The 19410-nt window shown below is 38.6% G+C and overlaps 2 protein-coding genes across 7 annotated transcripts; one reads left to right on the top strand and one right to left on the bottom strand.

Moving 5' to 3' along the window:
- Window positions 1-1707: 1707 nt before the first annotated feature.
- Window positions 1708-10351, top strand: LOC131317696 (ISWI chromatin-remodeling complex ATPase CHR11). Of its 4 annotated transcripts, none has more exons than XM_058347259.1 (25): window positions 1708-2170; window positions 3431-3553; window positions 3646-3752; window positions 3918-4030; window positions 4329-4426; window positions 4625-4804; window positions 4914-5135; window positions 5466-5600; window positions 5696-5978; window positions 6068-6141; window positions 6347-6567; window positions 6652-6739; window positions 6858-6951; window positions 7042-7230; window positions 7332-7363; window positions 7476-7552; window positions 7637-7726; window positions 7803-7872; window positions 7999-8056; window positions 8143-8201; window positions 8278-8443; window positions 8868-9046; window positions 9155-9370; window positions 9745-9846; window positions 9960-10351. In XM_058347259.1, exons 1-25 carry the CDS (start codon window positions 1970-1972, stop codon window positions 9975-9977), a joined length of 3195 nt encoding a protein of 1064 aa, XP_058203242.1. In that variant the 5' UTR covers window positions 1708-1969; the 3' UTR covers window positions 9978-10351. The 4 variants fall into 4 exon arrangements, with proteins under 4 accessions (XP_058203242.1, XP_058203240.1, XP_058203244.1 ...); XM_058347261.1 differs by having other exon boundaries at window positions 1855-2170; window positions 3434-3553; XM_058347257.1 differs by having other exon boundaries at window positions 9745-10351.
- Window positions 10352-14131: 3780 nt separating this feature from the next.
- On the bottom strand, window positions 14132-18293 carry LOC131317697 (serine/threonine-protein kinase PBL27-like). 3 transcript variants are annotated; one of them, XM_058347262.1, is made up of 5 exons: window positions 17769-18293; window positions 16775-16980; window positions 16370-16559; window positions 15757-16148; window positions 14132-15147 (listed from the first exon to the last, which is right to left on the bottom strand). In XM_058347262.1, the coding sequence occupies exons 1-5, from the start codon at window positions 17896-17898 to the stop codon at window positions 14617-14619; spliced, it is 1449 nt and encodes a 482-aa protein (XP_058203245.1). In that variant the 5' UTR covers window positions 17899-18293; the 3' UTR covers window positions 14132-14616. The 3 variants fall into 3 exon arrangements, with proteins under 3 accessions (XP_058203245.1, XP_058203247.1, XP_058203246.1); XM_058347264.1 differs by having other exon boundaries at window positions 16370-16575; window positions 16775-16975; window positions 17769-17910; XM_058347263.1 differs by having other exon boundaries at window positions 16775-16975; window positions 17769-17910.
- Window positions 18294-19410: the final 1117 nt, after the last annotated feature.

Raw genomic sequence — 19410 nt, 5'->3', positions numbered from 1 at the left:
TAAGGATCCCGACGACCGAATTCCCGACGCCTCGCTGGGCCCACTTTGGCCACCGGACGGCTGATCGGAGCCAACCAAAAATTCTAAAAAAAAAAACCGAATGAGTCTACGCGAGAATCAACAGCATCCGATGTGTGTAGGTGGCCGATCCAAACACTCCATTTTTGTGTGTACACGGTCGGCTCCGATCAGCCGTCCAGTGGGCGGAGTGAGCCCGGCGAGGCATCGGGAATTCGGTCGGGATCTCCCGGTCCGGACTGTAGCACTGCAAATTAACCACTTATGATTCACCCACTTTTATAATGTTTGAAAGCCTTTTTCTCCGCTGTACATTCTAGTAGGAGTCGACCACTATGTGTTGTAATTCACACTAATTTAAAGAGAAAAAAGAACTAAAATACTACATGCGTTAAGTGTTTTAAAATAAGAAATTAATCAGAAAACCATTGGCGGGGTCTACCGATTAGGTCCAACTAACAATTAATCGCTGATAACTAACTAATATGGACCGATTAAGCCGATTAATCATTCGAAAGTGGTCGATCATCCCACTAGCGCATAGCGACTTTTAGAACATTGACTACGTTATAGTTATAGTGCTGAAGGAGCACTTACTAGTTAGACCATTTCCACTATTTACTCATAATCAAACTCAGATTAAAATATGAGTCAACAACACCCAAATTCAAGCTCCACTCCTTACCCAATTTTGAGCTCCTTACGTAAATTCATTACAAAATAATTGACCTGTTCCAGAACGGAAAATAAGTCCTTATTTTTAAAGAAGGGAATTTCAAGCTAAAAAATAATGGGCTTACTGAAATCTAAAAAAATGCGATACGGATCTTGTTTGAAAAATTTAATCGAGATCTTTTATACTGTGCAAAAAAAATCAAAAAATTATTTTTTATTTACATTATTTTTGAGTTTAAAAATATAAAATAAGTACTTATTTTTTAAGAATGTATTCTGAAACGAAGAATTTCATTAAATTAGTTGAGAATCAAATTCTTCACCAAATTTCAACGGCTATATTTTGGTGGTAGGCGACGGTGGTTAAAAGATGGATTTATGACTAGAGGGCTTGATACCAAATCAAGCTTTTACCCAAAATTTACTCAAATTGAGTAATAAGGCTCCGTTCCGGAAAGGAAAATAAGTACTTATTTTTTAAGAAGGCAATTTCAAGCTCAAAAATCATGTGCTTACGCAAATTATTTTTCTATCAATATGGATCTTGTTTGATAGATCTCATTGAGATCTTTAATACGGTGCACAAAAAATTAAAAAATTATTTTTCATTTACATTATTTTTAAGTTTGAAAATGTGAAATAAATACTTATTTTTTAAGAAGGTGTTCTGGAACGGAGCCTAATTCGGGTAAGGGGCTGAAGATGCTCAAACTCAAGTCAATTGTGATGAAAAGCTATGCATTTTTTAATAAGAAAAGAATCTAAATGAAAATATTCAGATATCATTGAAGGAGTAAAGAAATTGCATTAGTTTGCATTTAATTATGGGAATTGATAATACTTTTTTTTTTTGGTTATCGACACTCCCTTTTTTGCTTTTATAAATATTGAAAGTGTATATATTATTTTTGCTAAAAAAACAAAAAAAAAAGTGCTGATAACAAAAAAGGGAATATAAATAACAATTCCCTGAATTATTCTTGATTATGGAGTGGCACTATTTCCAATAGAAGGTCCAAAGTCCAAACACAGCGGCGGCTCCGCCTCTCCTGTCACCAGTCACCCGCCGTTCCTTGGCGGGACATTCACCCATTGGCGGGAAATTCTCATTTCGTTTCCATCTCTCATAAGAAAATGTCCAAAATACCCGTACAACACTTTCCCACAAATCAGGTCATATAAATACCTCCGAACTCCTCCTTTCTCTCTCTCCTCTCTCCACAAACATTTTGAACTCTCTCTCCCTTCGCCCAAACCCTCGCGACCTTCCAAACCCATGGCGAGGCCCTCGAAATCATCGGAAGAAGAAGACGCATCCAACGGATCAAATTCCTCATCCGAAGAGCAAATCAACGATCAGATCAACGAGGAGGAAGACGAGGAGGAGATCGAGGCCGTCGCAAGGGCCGGGGACGACGACGAAGATAACGACGACGGTAACGGCGATGACGAGGATGAGGAGGAAGTATTCGAAGAGGTAGTTAACCTTATCGCCAATGTCGTTGATCTTTTTCTCGTTCGATTTGTTGTGGGGGTTTTGTTTTTCATGCGTTAGATCTGTGTCGTTTGGTTCGTTTTCGGGTGCGTTATCTTTCGTATTTGTTGTGTTAGGGTTTGATAGTTTAGAGCTTAGTCGCGTAATGCCCTATCCTCCCGCCTTCAATAGTGCTTTGAGATATTTTTAGATTCAAGCCTGCGCTTTGGCTCACGCGCGTGCACGTGCATTATTGACTTAGGTTTAGAGTATTTGCACTTTTTGAGGGATTTCCATCATGTCGGTGTGTTGTTATGAATTACGGAGTTCAGGGTGTTGCAATGTCACTCAAACTCGAAGTATTATTGTGATGTTGGAAGAAAAAGAGCTAACTTCAGCTCAAAAGGCAACATGTCTACCTTTTTACGTGGTTTTTGAGTCTTCCATAGTTTAGATTGCTTCCACTTTTGGGGGAATTTCTTTCTTTTCGGTGCGTGGTTATGAGTTATGGAGTTTAGTGTCTAGCAATGTCAATCGAACTCTAATTATTGTCATGATATTGGAAGGAAAAGAGCTACATTCAGCCCTAAAACAAAAATTTTGGCTTTTTACATAGTTTTCGAGTCCTTCTGTAGGCAAGATCCCCTTCCCTAGGCTATGATGGCCCCCTGGTGTATAAAAAAAAAACAGCTGAGTTTCTCCAGAGCTACATTACCTGGAACGCAGATGGGTCTAGGATCAGGAATGTGGTAAGCCACATGCCCTAAATTCCGGAACGACAGGGATAGGCTTCTATAGCTTACAATTCAAGAATGTTCTTATTTCAAGTGGAAAAACGTCCAATGAAATAGAGAATTGTTTGTCTAATTATTCATGTAAAATACATTTCTTGAAACATTATGACCAAAATTTCTTATATTTTGTGTTGTTAAATCTCCAATATCTCTACTCTGCTTAGGTGAAATTTTGGGATAGCTTCAGATCGCTAAATTCACCATATTGGAACGTAGTTGTACCACATTTCAGAATGCTTGTTCCAAAACGTAATTTGCTGGGATATTAGCGTTTTCTAGTATCATAGCTCTAGAGTTGCCACCATGTGTAAAGAATGAGTGATTGTTCATAGTAGTTTTATAACTGGTTGAGTCAAATTTGTCAGAATTTCAAGCCACCATTGCAAGTATGTTATGGGTCTCTTTTACCTTATTGGGTTACCGACTTCTTCCATTTTTTTTTTGAACATTTGTTTGCTTTCATGATCAGAAGGCTGCGGGTGGTGAAATTGGAAAGCGGGAAAAGGCCAGGCTAAGAGAAATGCAGAAGTTGAAGAAACAGAAGATTCATGAAATTCTGAGTGCACAAAATGCTGCTATTGATGCAGATATGGTATTTTGCTGGAAGGATTGCTCTTTCTGTAGACTAGATTATTTCAAGTAATGTCCAGAATTTGATATCTCATACGATAATTGTAATGGCAGAACAACAAGGGAAAGGGGCGGCTCAAGTATCTCCTGCAGCAGACAGAGATATTTGCTCATTTTGCCAAGGGTGATCAATCTACCTCTCAGAAGAAGTCAAAGGGAAGGTATAGTTGCAAACTTTTTGGTTGTCTTCATTGTACATTCCTCGTTTTTAGGTTGTCTGCCCAGAATATTAAATGAAAATCCGACTCATAATTTCCAGGTACTCTGCTTTTAAAGCCTTTGTCAAAAGGCTCTACTAACAGTTTATATCTGGTTTACTAACTCAGGGGTCGTCATGCATCAAAGGTTACTGAGGAGGAAGAAGATGAAGAATACCTCAAGGATGAAGAAGATGGTCTCTCTGGGACTGGAAATACTCGGCTGGTGGCTCAACCCTCTTGTATCTCTCTCTCTCTCTCATGTTTCATTTCCTGCTTGTGGCTACTCAATTTCTGCTTATTTTTACGGAGTTCTTCTACTTTTGTGGTGTTTTAATGCTGAAAATAGATGAAGCTTTTAATTTTAACTCCTTATCATCCATTATTAGAGTTTGATTCACTGATTAATATGCTGTCTGGCTTGCCATTCAAAAGCTTTTGGTTTTTGCTGAGGCTTCTATTGCAAAAGCTTTGCAGTTCTTTATAGGGCTTACTTCAATGTAATATATTTAGCTTGAATTGCCATTTTGTTTCCTCCAGGTATTGAAGGAAAGATGAGGGACTACCAACTTGCTGGATTAAACTGGCTCATACGCCTATATGAGAATGGTATAAATGGGATCCTTGCAGATGAAATGGTATGTCTCTTTTGTTTCCTGGGGAATGGCGTCTAATTGCATCCTTGTGTTCCCAATCTCCAAATTTTTCTGTCCTTCCAATTGTTGAATATCCTTATTTCTCAAATGTTGTTTATAATCATGCTCAGGGAAAATTTGTGATGTCTTGCTTTATTGTAATCAATTATATTAGTAACAAAGGATGTTTTGGCTGTGTAGGGTCTTGGCAAAACATTGCAAACAATCTCCTTGTTGGGGTATCTGAATGAATTCAGGGGAATAACTGGTCCTCACATGGTTGTTGCTCCAAAGTCTACGCTGGGCAACTGGATGAATGAAATCAAACGTTTCTGCCCAATTCTGCGAGCCATAAAGTTTCTTGGAAATCCTGATGAAAGAGTTAGTCATCATGCTTTGCTTATTCAGTTGTTGAACGATATACTTCTTCCATAATCATAGTTTCTGCACTATGGACGTTGAATAATTCTGTCAATGTTATGTTTTGCAGAAGCATGTACGTGAAAATTTACTTGTTGCTGGGAAGTTTGATGTGTGTGTTACCAGTTTTGAAATGGCCATTAAGGAGAAATCAGCCTTGCGCCAATTTAGTTGGCGATATATAATCATTGACGAGGCTCATAGAATCAAGAATGAGAATTCACTTCTTTCAAAGACAATGAGACTTTTCAAGACTAATTACCGCCTCCTTATTACGGGTACTCCGCTGCAGGTACCTTCACATGCTATTTCTTCATTCTTGTAGCACCTAGCCTGTTGACTCTCTGGCAGTGGTATAAGGGTAACTTGCTAGAGACTGTCAATCTTTTATAGTTTGTTGCATGTTAGCGGCTTTTCTTGTTGGACTGAGGGGCGTGGGTGGACCCAAGGGGCTGGAGGGGATGAACCAAGGGTAAAATTTATCGTAGTTGTTTTACCGAAGAAATTTATTGTGGTTGTTTTATTAGTATTCTACATGAGTCAAGAAATGCACTGTATGTATATCAATATGTGTGTGTATGCTTATATAAGATTTAATGTTTGTATCTCTTCCACTATGCAGAACAATCTTCACGAGTTGTGGTCTCTTCTGAACTTTCTTTTGCCGGAGATATTTAGCTCAGCTGAAACTTTTGATGAATGGTTTCAAATATCTGGTGAAAATGACCAGCAGGAGGTTGTTCAACAACTTCATAAGGTAAAGTCGTTAGTAACTCAATTTGTGGGTGCCTGTATGCTATTTTGCTATTTTCTAGGTGATGATTTAATTTCATTCCTTTATGCATATTGAAGGTCCTCCGGCCGTTCCTTCTTCGGCGGTTGAAGTCAGATGTTGAAAAAGGTTTGCCTCCCAAGAAGGAAACGATACTCAAAGTTGGAATGTCCCAAATGCAGAAGCAGTACTATAAGGCGTTGTTGCAGAAAGATCTTGAGGTTGTAAATGCCGGTGGAGAGCGGAAGCGTCTTCTGAACATAGCAATGCAGCTGCGTAAATGCTGTAATCACCCGTACCTTTTCCAAGGTGCTGAACCTGGCCCTCCTTATACGACAGGAGATCATCTTATTACTAATGCTGGTAAGCTTCTCCATATATGATGCTTCTGATTCCTTATGCCGGTGTTTCTTGATGATTATATCTTACAGGTTTAACTGATTGATTTGTAGGGAAAATGGTTCTTTTGGATAAGTTGCTTCCTAAACTAAAAGAACGTGATTCAAGGGTCCTTATTTTTTCACAGGTTCGTTTTTCCCTCTCTTTTATATTTTTATCACTTTATCAATGCAAATCAAACTGGTAATCATTGGTTGGGATTATTTCAATGGCTTATATATGCTTGCTGTTCCCCATAGAAACATTCTGGAGTACATGCTGTATGGTGGCTGAGTTGTTAATTCTGTTTAGTATCTTATGTAGAGGGACCTGAATGTTGTTTTGTAATCCAGATGACAAGGCTTCTGGATATTCTGGAAGACTACTTATTATTTCGTGGTTACCTGTATTGTCGGATTGATGGCAATACTGGTGGAGATGATCGCGATGCTTCAATTGAAGCCTTCAATAAGCCAGGAAGTGAGAAATTTGTCTTCTTACTATCAACCAGGGCTGGAGGCCTTGGCATTAATCTTGCAACTGCAGATGTAGTGATTATTTATGACAGTGACTGGTGAGAATTTTCTTTGTTTATGATTGGTCTAGGGATTGCAACATCATCCCTTCATCTCATGGATGGCTTCTTTGTTACATTTAGGAACCCACAAGTCGACTTGCAGGCTCAGGATCGTGCTCACAGGATTGGGCAAACAAAAGAAGTTCAAGTGTTCCGTTTTTGTACCGAGGTATTTAAAATATTTTTTTTTGTAATGTATTCTAGTATATTATAAGTTATTTGGAATGTGTGTTTATTAATAATTCTGGTTTTTTTTTCTCTCTCTTTTTTCAAATCACTTTGAGTAGTATACAATTGAGGAAAAAGTGATTGAGAGGGCTTATAAAAAGCTTGCTTTAGATGCTTTGGTGATCCAACAAGGGAGATTGGCAGAGCAGAAGAGTGAGTGGTTTCTACATAGCTAAATCTTATGATACTATAATGAAGTACTGTGACTAAGACATTTTATAATGTGCGCCTTTCTTTTTGCAGCTGTTAACAAAGATGAGCTGCTCCAAATGGTGAGGTTTGGTGCTGAAATGGTTTTCAGTTCAAAGGACAGTACAATCACTGATGAGGATATAGAGCGAATCATTGCTAAAGGAGAAGAGGCTACAGCTGAGCTTGATGCTAAGATGAAGAAATTTACTGAAGACGCGATCAAATTCAAAATGGATGACTGTATGCATGCTTGCTATAAGGAGTTCTTTTTTGCCATTTTTTGTTTTTCCTCTCTGATTTTTGCAACTAAAGCAAACTTCCAATTATCTGAATTTGTGCAGCTGCTGATCTATATGACTTTGGGGATGAAAAAGTACGAACCATCCTTGTGTTCCCAATTTGTCTGGACTGTATAATTATCTTTTGCTTTTGAGGTCTGAACGGCTTTGTTGGCTTTCTCATCCTTTGCTTTGATTTTGATGAAGGATGACAACAAGTTGGACTTCAAGAAAATTGTCACTGACAACTGGGTCGAACCATCAAAAAGGGAGAGGAAGCGCAAGTAATAGTGATTCCTTGTTTCCCTTTTATATTGTCTTTTACAATTGTCATGGTCTGTTGATTAATTATTTCTGGTCTGTTTTAGTTACTCCGAATCCGAATACTTCAAGCAAACAATGCGCCAAAGTGGTCCAGCTAGACCAAGAGAGCCTCGAATTCCTCGCATGCCCCAGTTGTAAGTACTTCTTAAAACTGGTTTCTCAGACAGGAGTTCCGGTCCTTAAACTTTGTTATTCTGTCTTTCATTTCAGGCACGATTTTCAGTTTTTTAACACGCAAAGGTTAAGCGAGTTGTATGAAAAAGAAGTTCGCTATCTCATGGTGGGTAATGTTGATGATATTCTCAGTTATTCTGTTTCTTCTTAGATGGTTACTTGTCCTTATAGGTACTAAATCTTGACGTCTACATTTTATACGCTTTTGCTAATTTAATTTTGACCATTTCAGCAAACAAATCAAAAGAATCAGTTAAAAGACACCACCATAGACATGGATGAGCCAGAAGGTAAGTTTGTATCTCTTATTGATGATGCCTTTTACACCAATATGTTTTTTCCATTGGACCTGATCATTCGAGTATTGGTCATCTAGAGTTGGGAGACCCCTTGACTGCGGAAGAGCAGGAAGAAAAGGAGCGGCTATTGGAAGAGGTGCAAGAATAATCTTATGAATGGGCTTTCTGTCGTCTTTCACCTTGTCTAATGTCCCTTGTCTTTTGGATTGTAGGGATTTTCTACATGGAGTAGAAGAGATTTTAATACTTTCATTAGAGCTTGTGAGAAGTATGGTCGGAATGATGTAAAAAGTATAGCCTATGAAATTGAAGGGAAGACAGACGAGGAAGTTGAAAGATATGCAAAAGTTTTTAAAGAAAGATACAAAGAGTTGAATGGTGAGTGAACTAATCCAATGAGATCACAACTTTTATCTTGATTTCATTCTGATGTAAGTAGAAATATTCTTCCATTCAAAAAAAAGTAGAAATATTCTTCAGTCAACAGCAGTGATGCTCGAGAGTCTAGATGAAGTTTCCTTCCACAGTTTTTGCTGTTTTTGGTTCCGTTTCTGCTGTAATAGTCTAACTTTTCAAACTGAAAAAGGTCATTTTCTCCCATCTCATAGGTGGTTTGTTTATCTGATAAAGGTTGACTTTAATGTCTTACTGCATTGAACCTTTCTTGTAACTAATTTTCAATGTAATACTATCTCAAAGTTTTTCATTATGAACTTGTTTAGGCAGTTGTAAAAATTTCATCCTGTTGTAAATTCCGAATGTTGGATTCTGATGTTTACTAGTGCAAACTTGTTTTATCCAGATTATGATAGGATCATTAAGAACATTGAAAGAGGGGAGGCTAGAATCTCTCGCAGGGATGAGATCATGAAAGCAATTGGGAAGAAGTTGGATAGATACAAGAATCCATGGCTTGAATTGAAAATTCAGTATGGTCAGAACAAAGGAAAGCTGTACAATGAAGAGTGTGATCGTTTCATGGTTAGATTTTTCATACAACTTATGATACTTTTTATAATATTTGCCCCAACTTTGGCAAGTATTTGTTCCAACTTTGGTAAGATTAGTTGCTTCTTACACTCCATACAGATTTGCATGGTTAACAAGCTTGGCTACGGAAACTGGGATGAGCTAAAGGCTGCATTTCGCACATCGCCTTTATTCCGTTTTGACTGGTTTGTTAAGTCTCGAACAACTCAAGAGCTTGCAAGGAGATGTGATACGCTTATTCGGTTGGTAGAGCGGGAAAACCAAGAATTTGATGAAAGAGAGAGACAAGCCCGTAAAGAGAAGAAGCTTGCAAAGGTTTAACTAATTCTTCTCTTAATCTCTTCATACTTGACAGTAGTATATACTTGTTTTTGTCGTTAATGTTTAGGAACTTTGTTTTGTTCTCTCTTCATGTTGATTTCTAATCTACTTGGCGTAAATACAATAAAACTATTTTCTTTTTGGCAAGTATAGTATGAAGTTACTGCTGAACAAAACTTCTGTTATTGTAGTAAGTATTCTATGTAGACTGGTTATTAATGAAACAAATTATTAGCCTTTTGTCTCATTCAATAGGGTTATATACATGAATTCTTGTTTGGTGTTTTGTTATTAAATACTACTATTCAGGCAAATAACTTTCCCAAGCTTGGCTCTTACCATGTGTGCTCCTTTGTTTTTTTTCCCAGAACACGACGCCATCAAAGCGGGCACTAGCAAGGCAGGCAACAGAGAGCCCTCCAACTATAAAGAAGCGGAAGCAATTGTTGATGGATGACTATGTGAACTCGGTAGACAGTTTTCCCCTATGAGAAACTACAGGCTGTGTTTATCATTTCTTCTCTTCGCTCTGTTCTTTGGTATGTTTTACAAGGTAAAAAGCTGAATATGGTCCTTTGTGCAGGGGAAGAAGAGGAAATGAGGTGGAAGTACAAAGCTATCATCATTTGTTGCGGAAGCCTCTAGTATTTTGCTCGAAGCATCTAGTATTATTGCATCTAGATTCGGTGGCAGGACTATATTTTTGGATCTTAACCCTGGCTTGGCGGAAGCCACTGACGTGGCTAGGGAGTTATATATTTAGATCATAGCGTAGGCTTACAAGTTATGTAACTGAGTACTGGATTGAAACCACTTTACTTCATTCATGAGAATGGATATCGGTATTTGGACCATATGAAACACTGTGATCCGTGGTCTACCGTGTTGTATCTCTTTTATTGTTCAGATCATGCTTTCATCTTGTTATGCATCTCAAGTGAAATTTCCAGGAGTATCAGTAGCTGCTTTCTAGTTGTTCCTAGTGCAATTTGCCTGACTTCTTGGTATTGTTCTTCCTCACTTTTGAAAAAATTGTTAGTCGTGCTTTGTGGTGGGCCTCACACCAATGTGGTTGGGAGAGTGCTCGAACAAATGAACAATCCTTTTAGTAAGATTTCTTGTCGGGTGTGGAATTTGGCGTATCGCAATCTTGTTGAAACTAGTGAAATTGGCTGAGACGAGGTATTCTTTGTTGTAGTGGAGTTCATGTTTGGATGTGGCTGCTTGTTTGATCTGTTATCTTTTAGTCCACTTGGGGATGTATTAGGATATCAGAGGGAAGGAAAATTTTGATATCCTTTGGGTTAATCTCCATAGATTCCAAACACTGCCTTAAAAATAAGCACGACTATCTATGATTGATATCTCAAATAGAAACAGCTTCGTGAATGTTTTGGATCCTTTACTCTGCATGGAGCACTTGTATAGTTATATCCTAGGTTGTTTCCTTCGGCAATAAGGCTGTGTTTGTCATTGAAGCAGTCCTTCACAAAGATGCTTGCCCCTTCTGGTATTGTTGTATGTGTTCCTTTCAATTTTCATGTCTTCTGAAAATGCAAAACTCTTTCAGATTAATATGTATTTGATGTACTGTAATTAGTGCAGATAAACGAACTAAATTGCTCGAGTTTGAGCTAGTATTAGCTGGCTAAAAACTCATTCGAGAGATTTGTTACATAAACAAAACAAGGTTGAACATCTTTTCAAAGCTCGTTAAGCTTTCGAACTAAACTGTTGCTACTTGATTGGCTCGTTTGACTTATGATATTTACAAAAATCAAGTTACTCAGCATCGGTTTGTGATCAATTCGGTTAAAGCGCGTTAAGCTTTCGAACCAAGCTCAAACAAATTCCTATTCGGCTCGTTCGACTTATGGTGTTTAACATATTCAAGTTGCTTGACATGGGTTTGAGATCGGTTCGTCTAACAAACAAATCAAGCTCGAACATATTTTTAAAACTTGTTAGAAAAATATGTCATTTTTGCGCTAAAAAGTGATTATTTCTTAAAATACTTGGGTAAAAGTGTCATAATTGAGGAGAGGAAACATAAGTTTTAGTGCGGATAAAAAAAACAAACAAACATTAGTTTTAGTATTTAACCGTAAACACCTGAAAAATTATTCAATGGTCGTAGAATTTTGATCTTAGTCATTTCTCCACCATAAAATTATTGTTTCTCACGTGAATGTGTGGTGTGGAGATGCAAGAGTAATGGTGCGGGAACTCTAAAAGAATCGGGTTTGCTTTTTGTAGATTCTTTTATTTTTCATTTAGAATTGCTAGTAGCTATATTCTGTACGATACTTCTCGCCAAAGGAGTAAGTGGAATGCGGTGGCTCCTCCTCTTAGAGATTTTGAATTTATGTTACCTGTTACAGGAGAAAGCGGGATGCAGCGGCTCTCTCTCTTAGAGATTTGAATTTGTGGTGTATGTCGAGAGATCAAGAAAGCTTTCCCTGAATTCAATTGGTGCCACCACGTACCGTATTCAAATCCTGACTCTGCCACTGCTTCTCAAACCAATGGTTCACACTAGGATGCTTGAATATTTTTTCAGAATCTTTTTCTGTCTAATTTCTAAAACTTTTTCCAACTTCTAGTCTAAACATTGGGTTGGAATTTGGGCGGCAGTGGAGACAAATAATAAAAGAATAAAAAATATGGTTTTTGGAGATATAGGACTCTCTGCCCTCTCTCTCTCTCTCTCTCTCGCAACCACATTAACCCACATGTTCCTAAGTCCTAACCCAATTACCGAGAAGAATCCACTGCCTCCACGTAAACTGTATGTATGTAGAGAGAGAGAGAGAAAATCTAATTGGGGGATTTGAAAAGTAGATACTCCATTCAGGCGGTAATCTAATGGGGGCTTTCGGTGATATAGGGCTGATTTGTGGAATGGGTAGTCGGGACAGAGTCCTGGAAAATGATTTACGGAAATTTCCGGGGTAAGTCATTTTCTTCCGATTGAAGGAAAATATTTTATCAGGAAAATGTTTTAATTATAATTTGTATAACCAAACACCGGAAAATAGATAAAATATTTTACAGGAAAATATTTCACGTTGAAACAAAAAGAGTCTACGTGTCCAGACAAGAAAAACATCATCACTAGTTCACAAAAGAAAAACAAAACCACTTCGAGACATAGGATTAATTCCAATATTTTGTGTAAAGTATTAGAAATTGAAATTTTGCTAAATTTTCATTGTTATTATCTCATCCGAGTTTTGTACGGATTGTTAAACAACTGCATTTTCCCCCCTCTTTTAGACGTTTGAAACTCATGAATTTTCATTTAATTGTATGGGTAATTAAACAGCCGTCAGAGTATTATATGATGTTTCAGAACCAGGACCGAGGAGGAATGAGTTTGGGAGAATGGGGCGGGTCCGAGGGACGTAAAAACCCGAGTATGAAAAAGGTGTAGAAATTTGTCAAAGCCTATTCAAGTATATGAACTGCATGCGTATCGTTAATTTTGAATTTTTTTTTCTTTTTTAACCTTTTCTTCTCTTGTTGACGCTTAAATGATTTACTTTCAAAATTATAAAAGGAAGATTTTTTTACTTTTTTCTAACAACATACCTCACCGATGTATTTGTCCTCTAGGAAGGTTCGGCGACGGTAGAGTCCGATCCCAAGCATGACCCCCGGTTGTTGAACTGCCCTCTCGCCCACGGCGTACTTCACGGTGTGGTTCCAGACAGGCCAGGGTACGTTAGTCTCATTTTCCTTGTGTCCACCGGCATTCGTTTCTCCGTCTCTTTGTGGCTGGCGATTGATACCACCGCTTAAACTTTAATCCGAAACGTCTCCTTCCAGACACCAGACCGGTTGCCGAAATTAGGTTGATGGCAAACCTCCTGCAGATCATGGACACATAGAAGGAACCTTTAGTCGGAAGAAGACGTATACTGCTTGCTTTCATGCCACGTGTAACAGAGACCACTAAGAATGGATGTTATCATTGCCGGGGTAGTCTTAAACACGTGGGTGCGTTGCAGAGGATGTTTTGCTCTCTGGGTTCTATACAAATGGATAGAGGTGGCAATTTGCAATCGGACCCATGAATCCGTCCATATTCGCCCACTTATAATGCAACTTAATCTGTCCATATCGCAATCTTGTTGAAACTAGTGAAATTGGATGAGACAAGGTATTCTTCGTCGTGTGGTCCTAGTAGAGTTCATGTTTGGATGTGTTGTGAAAAAATATGCGGAATTTTCCACAAGTAAATCACGAAGGAAATAGAAAACTGCAGCGAATGAAATCCGAAATGCGCAAAACCACAAACCTAAGCGAGACACAAGCAATCCGAAATGCTTGTTTGATCTGTTATCTTTACTCCACTTGGGGCAGTATATCCTAGAGTATATCAGAGGGAGGGAAAATATTGATTATCCTTTGGGTTAATCTCCAAAGATTCCAAACACTGCCTTAAAAAATCAGCACGGCTATCTTTGATTGATCTCTCAAATAGAAAACAACTTTGTGAATGTTTTTGGATTTGATGTTTTGGATCCTTAGAGTACTCTGCATGAAACACATCCATAGTTATATCCCACGTTATTTCGGCATCTGTGTTTGGCATTGAAGCAGTCCGTCACAAAGATGCTTGCGCACAAAAACGCACACGCAGAATATGTATATGTGTATACATAACACACAGAGAGAGAGAGAGAGAGAGAGAGAGAGAGAGAGAGATGCATGTGATCAACCCTATTTGTATCATCTTCGTACCATAAAGCGTGAAGAACATCAGGAATCTATACATATTACATATGAAGACAATGAGTACAGTACAGAGCATGAAGATGCAAACAATGGGAAACCATGAGACCAAAATCCACTAAATTTCCCCATACAATAATGTATACAACAATGAGGGAAAATGAAACATATTCCGACCTTATCTTCCGTATCAACGTGTTCCGAAGTTTTTAAAAAAAAAAAAAAAAAAAAACCCTACATATATAACTTCAATATGCTGCATACACCATTCTGCAGCGTGGCTACCTGTAAAACCCAAAATTAGAACCCCAACTCCTTCTGGTTCCTCTTGTAACCGCGGCCCCTTTATGATCTAACCATCGCTCCGGGGGGCTAAAAAAGGACAAGAAGGCAGCAGAGGATGACAGTACCGTGTATTTTCTCTTTCTGTATCACAACCCTTGGAATCTACACAACCAAGTTCCTTCGAAGACTGAAGTAGCACGCCTAGGCGTTTGATGGAACTACTCATTTGTGCCATCAAAGCTACCCATTGCATTTGCCGGTCTTTTTTCTCTCCAATTCTCCCCCCACACTTTTGCCTCCGCAACTGCGCGTTCTCTCTCTAGACTACGACAATTCCTTGGAGTCTGTCTCCCTCTTCCTGCACTAACAGGGCTGTCTCTGTGAGATTCCGGGCATTCCGCTTCATTGACACCCCATTTCCTTCCGGACCCACCACCAGTTTCACACCTCCCCAGCTCCGGCCCATTAGTTACCATACAATTCTTATCTGGATTCTTTTGCCCCTCTGCAACGTTCCTCCTCTCGTCAATGCTCCTACGAGGGGGTGCGCTCGGATCATAAGTTTGGGAGGCTAAATATGTCAGAGCAGTCACAACATCCCCTATTAGAGGCCTTGTAGAAGCTTGTTCTTGCAAACACATGGCAGCGACAGCAAGTGCTTGGTAGAGCCCTCGGATCGGGTAACGCCCTTGTAATAGTGGATCAGCCATTTTGGGGAACTTCCTCCGATCCTTGAAAAGTGGTTTTGCCTACAAATCCCATAACTATGAACAATGAAAAGCAAAGTTCGGGAAAATATGTAAAATACTATGCCAAGTTACATGAATTCTGCCATTCCCCCAACATCCCAGTGTCCATGAATTTGCGTGACCTCGTATCCAACATAGACACTTATATGCTCCAAGTTTAAACAAAGTTTCAAGAAGAAAAACTCTCATCTGAAACTACTGAGGTAATTGTATCGTCTCTCTCACATGGATGAGACATCTAAACCCCTTTTTCACCTAAATCCAATTTGACTTCCAGAAGAGGTTGACCTAGTTACAATAACTCACTTCAATATATGAAACCGATTGCTATCAGTATGTTTTTAGGATGTATCCACGTGTTCAGGATGTATTCATGTGCCCATATCCAACTTTTGGATACATGTCCCATATCCCAATTAAGGTTACAAGGACTTCCAATGCTTAGACACATGCCCACATCAAGTTTATATCTGAGTCCGTTTAATAACACAAGTTATACGTAAATTCAGAAACACCAAAATACCCACAACAGTGTCAGCGTATACCAGTGGAGTTTGTGAAACAATAGATAGAATTAGTACCACAGAAATAGAAGAGAAAATGAATTACCCATGCAACGAGATTGTGATCTCCAGGAGCCCGGTTGTTGTCAATAGCCTTACGTCCGGTAATAATCTCAAGAAACACAACTCCGAAACTGTAGACATCCGACTTGAGTGTGAGTTGTCCAGTCATAGCATATTCAGGAGCACAGTAACCATATGTACCCATAACCCTGGTGGAGACATGAGTCTTGTCACCAACAGGACCCAATTTTGCAAGCCCAAAATCCGATAACTTGGGGTGATAGGCCTCATCTAGAAGGATGTTTGAAGACTTTAAGTCTCTGTATATGACAGGAGGGTTTGCCTGGTCATGTAAATACTCCAGTCCCTTTGCTGCACCCGCAGCAATCTTCATCCTCGTGTTCCAATCAAGAGGCTCTTTGTCAGGTGAAGGATCTGAAAACAAGTATAAAATGAAGTAATGAGGTAGGTTTGCTTAAAGCAAACTCGATAACAGAAAACATGATATCCGTATAGAAATTAGGTAGACATATGAAACTATAGAAATTATATCTCTAAGGGGGTCTCCGTATACTGAAACAATAGCTAAAGTACAGGAACAAAGATAAATGAGTATCTTATGCTAGAAAATGCAAAGCGAAGGCATGCTGTCCAACCATGTAAATGATCCTCTAAAGATCCCAATGGCATAAACTCGTACACAAGGAGCCGCTGGTCCCCATCAGCACAATAACCTATCAAATTGACGAGGTTCGGATGGTGCAAGAGGCTAAGCATGAGAACCTCCACCAAAAACTCCCTGTTTCCTTGAAGGCCATTGCGATCAAGCTGTTTCACGGCTACTACCTGCAAATACAAATTTCTCAACCCAAAAAAAAGTCATGTAAGTGAAGATCAGACAAATCTAACATCGGGCATATATTTCACATAGAAGGTTCAATGCAACAGAACAAGTGTTAGTCTTTTGAATCCTTCAATATAAATCCTAAAAACAACTGACTACAATTTCTTCTAGCAGTCATGACATCCATGTATAAGCAATCAAAAGATCCTAAACTGACCTGTCCTGTGCACTCTAACTGCCCCTTATAAACACGTCCAAATCCACCTTCACCCAAAAGACACTCTGGCCTGAAGTTCTTTGTGGCAAGAGCAAGTTCACGAAACGCAAACGTTTTTGCAGTTATATGTGCTGTTGTTCCATCTTTTGGACTGGCTGTTTGTTTTTTAGGATCCTTCTTGGGGTCGAAACCACTCTTTGACTTGACTAAAAAAATAAGACTATCAGATATAGTGTAAAGGGCAAACAAGGAATAAAGATGTAGCTATCTATTCAACACCAAATAAAATATGTAGATTTTAGCTATAGCTCAATATTGCAGAAGGCAGACAATCAAACTCACAGATGTATACTCCTGCTTATTTCGATTTTCCACATGGCTTTTACAAGAAGGTTACTTGATTCTTCTTTGCGGAGTTGGCCATTGTCAAATCACATTGACCACCAACTATATGCCATCTTCCAATTCCAGATGATTTACTTTATGAAAAACCGAAAAGATACAAATTTTACTGTTTGGAAGTCACTTATAAGCCTCCTTTTGGTGTGTCCTAGAAATTAGTAAGCAAAAGAACAATTTTCCATCTATAAGCAAAATGTATGGAATTCCAAATTCCATTTTAAGGAGCAATCTCCAAAACACTTTTCCCCCAAACCATATACTAGTGCAACACCGAATTACATGGTTCAAAGACAAACTAATGGATTTACAAGCCAATCATCTAACTGTGACCAGAAAAACCTCGAAACCCCCATTCAGCACTCACTCAAGACTATGTATGGCCATGGATGCATCAGATCAAATTAGCAGAAAATTCTAACCACCACCCACCGTCCATACAGCTCAACAAATTACAAAAAAAACACCAATTGCAACAAACCTAGAGCATACCCACTTGTCCAACCAATGAAAAACACAAAACCCAGAAATACCCATTGGCAAAAACTTCAAGTTGATCATCATCCCAAACCTAAAAACAGAAAAAAGAAGTCACCTGAGCTGACTCTGCGCAAATGGTGGGACTGAGCAGCTGAAGCTTCCTTTAAAGAACCCTTCTTTGCCACTTCTTTCACATCATCACTGCCCTTGTTTGATGATCCAAAACATGGAAAACAGCCACCCATAATCAAATCCCTACAAAAATCAAGAAATCACCCAGCACCCCAAAACCATACACCTATCCAAATATATGCTCAACCCCAAGAAAAAACCCCATCTTGAAAAAAAATCCAATCGATCACTCCTTTCTTTCTATTGAATTCTTATAGGAAAAGGATGAGCCATGAGTCACACTTATGAGTGACCCAATTAGCTCGAGTGCAAAAATAACCAACCCCTTTTTTCTGGGGAAGCAGATCACCAAATCGAAGAAACTGATGGTTGAAGAGAAGGTAAAGAAAGGAGGAAAAAACAGGTTTTCGCATAAAATATTCCAACATCTAACACATTTCTAAATTCCAAGTGTAATTTCGTGTGTGGAAATATACAGAAATATAGGGGGGTTAAAGTGAATAGGTCGAACTTGTCGGTAACAGACAGGTTACGCGGCTGATTAGGTGCGTGTTTTCTTGCCGTTAAGTGTAACAGTTTATAGTTTCCCCCCCTTGGCCCCTTCATGTGCCATGCTAATTCAATTCAAAAGAAAAAAAAACCATGCTAATTTGGAGAGATTATTTATGCTGCTTAAGCAACAATCCTCCCTCTCGCAAAAGTATGTGAGTCCACACATTAATGCGAGAGGAAGCAAAAGTATGTTGATCCACATACTAGTGCGAGAGGGGAGAACATTGCTCCTGAAGCACACAAAATAAGTTGCCGGTATAATTTGTTTGATGAGTTGCACCATTGCTATTTTGCTTCTTTTTCTTCTTCTTCCAAGAGTAAATTTTTACCTGAGGTCAACTCTATTAAGTTCCTTGTGTCATATTGAGATTCTTTTTGATGATTTTGGGTATAATTTTTTTGCCCCTTTTAACTCCTAATTTGATTTTTTTTCGCATCGAAGCTATACCTAAATTTAAGTAATATCTTGCCAGTATCTTAAACAACATTTAACGGATTTTTGTGTGTGTAATTGATGTGTATATGTTTTATTCTACTGTGATTTGATCTTTATATTTAATAGCACAGATTGAACCAGGAATGCATATGAACGAAATATTACAATGACATTTATTTTTATTACAATCATAGACTGAAAGATGTCGATTTAGGTATCGTTTTGATATAATTAAAAATTTAGAAGTAGTAAAGTGTAGAAAATTGAATATTGAACATTTTAAATTGAAAAACTATTTGACAAAAATATTAAGAGTTGAGGAGAAGTGATGGCAGAGATGTGGTGATTCCATGTGGTGGTGTGGTGGGGAGAGATCGAGGGGTGATGGTGATCGTGGTGGCAGGTGGTGCTTGGAGTAGATATGGTGGTGGAAGGATGATGACGGTGATGATCACGGTGGACTGTGGAGAGATCAGGTGGTGCTGCTGATGATATTAATGTATGTGATGTCCTTGGGGTGGTGAAGAGCTAAGGTGATTATAAAGGAGGAACATGATACAAAGAGTCAATATAGATGAAAAATAATTGATTTGTTTGTTTGTTTGTTTTTTTTTTGTCGTTTTATATGAATTTTAAC

The sequence above is a fragment of the Rhododendron vialii genome, chromosome 2a (genome assembly GCF_030253575.1).
Source record: "Rhododendron vialii isolate Sample 1 chromosome 2a, ASM3025357v1".
In the NCBI taxonomy this organism is placed as follows: domain Eukaryota; kingdom Viridiplantae; phylum Streptophyta; class Magnoliopsida; order Ericales; family Ericaceae; genus Rhododendron; species Rhododendron vialii.
The sequence above is the reverse complement of the archived record's forward strand: the minus strand, read 5'-3'. Positions and strand labels throughout refer to the sequence as shown.